Source organism: Sesamum indicum, linkage group LG5 (assembly GCF_026168435.1).
Source record: "Sesamum indicum cultivar Baizhima isolate 11 linkage group LG5, ASM2616843v1, whole genome shotgun sequence".
Classification (NCBI taxonomy): Eukaryota; Viridiplantae; Streptophyta; class Magnoliopsida; order Lamiales; family Pedaliaceae; genus Sesamum; species Sesamum indicum.
The window spans coordinates 12,730,245-12,734,777 of NC_142661.1; the positions used below are offsets into that span (position 1 = coordinate 12,730,245).

The 4,533-nt window shown below is 37.2% G+C and overlaps 1 protein-coding gene across 1 annotated transcript; it reads left to right on the forward strand.

The window, feature by feature from the left end:
* The first annotated feature begins 617 nt into the window (after nt 1–617).
* On the forward strand, nt 618–3,304 carry LOC105162279 (transmembrane 9 superfamily member 11). The gene is made up of 2 exons (XM_011080284.3): nt 618–774; nt 1,035–3,304. The coding sequence occupies exon 2, from the start codon at nt 1,057–1,059 to the stop codon at nt 3,031–3,033; it is 1,977 nt and encodes a 658-aa protein (XP_011078586.1). The 5' UTR covers nt 618–774; nt 1,035–1,056; the 3' UTR covers nt 3,034–3,304.
* Nucleotides 3,305–4,533: the final 1,229 nt, after the last annotated feature.

The following is a 4,533-nucleotide window of genomic DNA, read 5'->3' on the forward strand; positions in this document are numbered from 1 at the left end:
ATAATATAATTTACGCATCAATATATTTTGTTAAAAGTTAATCTTGAGAAAAACAGATTACAACATCTTTTTGAAATGTGATTAAAAATAAATATTTTTTAATAAGTTAAAATTTATTTTTTTTTATAAAAAAGAGTTACCAAAAAAAAATATATAAATATGTCACAAGAATATATTATTTAGTAAATAAATAAATAAAGCTAAATATATATTTTGACTTTTAACAAAAATAATTTCTTAAACCTAAAAGTATTTTGATCAAAGTATTAATTTTTAGAAAAATATTTTTTCCTTGCAAAGTATTAAATTTTTTTATGTAAAACTATTTTGACAAAAATATTAAGGTAAAATTTTATGAATGGTAGTTGAGAGAAATTATATAATTCGACAGAAAATTAATATCAAAGAATCGTTAGATGAATAATTTATAGTTAATTAAGAAATAAGAATGATATGATGTTGATTTGAAAATTCAGGGATGAAAATAAATCTTACTCCTTACAAAATGTAGAAAAAAATAGTTAAAAATCACAAAATGAAATTCATCACATAATAAAATTAGATAAAAATGCCAAGAATCTCACTTTGACGTCGGTCACCGACATTAAAAAGGATACATACTATAAGTGCTGAGTCGCGCCTCCCAATCTCCTGCTCATCTCATCTCTCTCTCTCTCTCTCTCTCTCTCTCAGTTTCCGCATCAACACGTTCTGTGCCGCTGCTGATGTCCCATTCTCGCAGGGTCTTTAATCCTGATTCTACTTGAACGTCAGGTTAGATCTCTGTAATTTTTGCGTACTTGAATGCGTTTATTGTCTTCTTCGTTGAGAATCATTTGTCGAAAGATTTCTGTTTTCCACGGTGCACTGTCTTGTGTTAATTTCTTTCATTTTGATCTGAGCAAAACCTGCCAGGAGCCCTCAAAAACGTGTTACTGTTTGTACCAGATCTTGATAAGTTCTGATATCCGCATCAAGAACTGTTTTTTTATTTTCTGGCATTTAACATTGATTTCCTGATCTGGGCCATCCAGATCTGCTGTGGTAACAGTAAAGATGGATTCTTTTCACAAATTGAAGATCTGGGCCTTGCTTGTTTTCTTGGCGATTTTTCAACTTGGGCATGGGTTTTATCTCCCTGGTAGTTACCCTCACAAATATGCAGTGGGTGATTACTTGAATGTGAAGGTGAATTCTCTGACCTCAATCGACACTGAGATGCCCTTTAGCTATTATAGTCTGCCGTTCTGTCAGCCAAAAGAGGGTATTAAGGACAGTGCCGAAAATCTGGGTGAGCTCCTTATGGGTGATAGGATTGAGAATTCCCCCTATAGGTTCAAGATGTACACGAACGAGACTGAGGTTTTTCTGTGCCAAACTAAGCCTTTGTCAGGTGAGGAGTTTAAGCTTTTGAAGAAGAGGATTGATGAGATGTATCAGGTGAATGTGATACTGGATAACTTGCCTGCGATCCGGTATACTAAGAAAGATGGGTTTATGATGAGGTGGACGGGTTACCCTGTCGGTGTTAAGGTGCAGAATGGTTATTATATATTTAATCACTTGAAGTTTACAGTTCTTGTTCATAAGTACGAGGAGACGAACGTGGCTCGTGTCATGGGTACCGGGGATGCTGCTGAAGTAATTCCTACTGTTGGAAGTGCAGGGTCAGATGCACCTGGATACATGGTTGTGGGGTTTGAGGTAGTGCCTTGTAGCTTCCAGCACAATGCGGACTCTGTAAAGAAATTGAATATGTACGATAAGTACCCGGCTCGGATTAACTGTGATCCAGGCACAGTGGCGATGGCTATTAAGGAGAATGAGCCATTGACTTTCTCATATGAGGTCTCCTTTGTGGAGAGGGACATCAAATGGCCATCGAGGTGGGATGCATATTTGAAGATGGAGGGAGCAAAAGTACACTGGTTTTCAATTTTGAATTCTCTTATGGTGATCACTTTCTTGGCTGGAATAGTGCTTGTGATCTTTTTGAGGACTGTCAGGCGGGATCTTACTCGGTATGAGGAGCTTGACAAGGAAGCTCAAGCCCAGATGAACGAGGAGTTGTCGGGATGGAAACTCGTTGTGGGTGATGTTTTCCGTGCTCCTACTAATCCAGCACTCTTGTGCGTAATGGTTGGAGATGGAGTTCAGATTCTCGGGATGGCTCTTGTGACAATTCTATTTGCTGCCCTTGGATTTATGTCACCAGCATCCCGTGGAACTCTGGTAACAGGTATGCTGTTTTTCTACATGATTCTTGGAATTGCAGCTGGATATGTTGCTGTTCGGTTGTGGAGGACTATCTTCTGTGGGAATCACAAGGGATGGGTTGGAGTCTCATGGAAAGTGGCTTGCTTCTTCCCTGGTATAGCCTTTGTAATTCTCACCACTTTGAATTTCTTATTGTGGGGTAGTCACAGCACGGGAGCTATTCCCTTTTCATTGTTTGTCGTTCTCATTTTGCTGTGGTTCTGCATCTCCGTTCCCCTCACCCTTGTTGGTGGTTACTTTGGTGCAAAGGCACCTCATATCGAATATCCTGTTCGAACTAATCAAATTCCACGAGAAATTCCACCTCAAAAGTACCCGTCTTGGCTTCTGGTTCTTGGGGCCGGTACCCTTCCCTTTGGGACTCTCTTTATTGAGCTCTTCTTTATCATGTCCAGTCTCTGGATGGGTCGTGTATACTACGTCTTTGGGTTCCTCTTAATCGTTCTGCTGCTTTTGGTGGTCGTTTGTGCTGAGGTATCCCTTGTTCTCACTTACATGCACCTCTGCGTGGAGGACTGGAGATGGTGGTGGAAATCTTTCTTTGCTTCTGGTTCTGTTGCCATATACATCTTCCTGTACTCCGTCAATTATCTAATATTCGATCTCAAGAGTTTGAGCGGCCCTGTCTCTGCAACCCTCTACCTTGGTTACTCCCTCTTCATGGTTCTAGCAATTATGCTCGCCACTGGTACGGTTGGGTTCCTTTCATCATTCTGGTTCGTGCATTACCTGTTTTCATCCGTGAAGCTAGACTAAAACAACTCTGGCCTTCAAAAGCCAAATGCAGCAGAGAATGGTAACAAGCATTGGGCGACTAGGAAGCAACTCTTGAAATTTGCTCTTAGTTTCTTGTTTTGGATGTCCTCTTCCTAGAGAATTTAGATCCCACAAAAATAACCCTATGAAGTTCTGCAATTCTTTGTTAGTCTTATAAGTGGCAGAATGTTTGCTGGACAAGATGTAGTTATGAGAGTTTACTGTGCACCATTGGGCGTTAATATCATGAACTAGTCTGCATTCTGTTGTTTATCTGCTGTTGATATTATCATTCTACGCGTAGCACAGATCGTCGTTTTCGTGTTGTGCTGCAAAGTCCAAGCCAAATAATCCTGAGACATTCGCTGCCATTCCTTGATCTGCAGCAGCTTCAAGTGGGTTGATGGAGAGCCCAAGTGCTGAAATCTGTTAAAAACTGTCGAGGAAACAGTGAGAGTACTTCCATGTTGCTGCCTGCTGGTACCGTATGAAAAAAAAAAAAAAAAAATCAAACTGTTCGATACTCGACCCGAATGCATGCCTAAAAGTTTGCTTGAACTTGATTCGCTGAATTATAAGTAAAGAATCATTGCTTATACTTCCGTTTGATGAGATATTAAGTTGTGTTCAAGCTGGAGTTCCATAGCCAAAAGTGATGCTTCAAAAACTTGTTCGAGTTTAATTTAATTTAAAATAAATAAGTTTGAGGAATAATATATTCGATTTGATTTAATTTGTTTAAAATCCTATTTGATCGTTTGATTGTCAATTATTTGGTAATATTTTACTCTGTATATTTGCAACATTAATGTGGAATGATAGGATATTGAGAGCCAGCTCAAAATATCTTAGTTGTGATAACTTCAGAGAGTCACTAATCGATGTTATGAGTGACTATAATAAATAAATAATTTAAAACTTTTCAAATTGTTGGAACCAAAATGAGTCGAATCGTCTATTATGATTTATTAAACCAAAAAATCGTAACTTTAAATTTGGAATAAAATAGCACTGACACTTGTGATGTATATTGGTAAAAAAATATTAATCTATAAGGGTAAAAAAGTAATTTAATATATATGAAGCACTTGTTTACTTAACAATATAACTCCCAACACTATTATAAATATTGAAAATATTATTTTTAAAATCTAACTACTATTCATTGGTAATGACCATTTCTTACTAAAAAACTCCCTCGGAAATCGTATTTTCACCTGATGAGTTATCGTGCCGCGGGTAAAATTTCGAATTTTATCCCATCGTAAAACTCTCGACTACATCAACTTGTTAGTTTGGTTTTGGTTTAGAATTAGGGTTGCTTGGTTGGATGAAAAGTGGATTAAATGAGCGGAAAAGTATAAGTATAAGACCAAAAAGATAAAAAAAGTTACATATTTACTTTTCTATACTCTATTACGAAAATGCATAAGATTTTTCAATTCTTTTTTTCTTTCTTCCTACTGTTAATGTCTGTACATAATTTTTGTGAAAAAATAT

Excerpts from the sequence above, each read along its gene's own strand:
- LOC105162279 (XM_011080284.3), top strand. The coding sequence starts at position 1,057 with ATGGATTCTTTTCACAAATTGAAGATCTGGGCCTTGCTTGTTTTCTTG.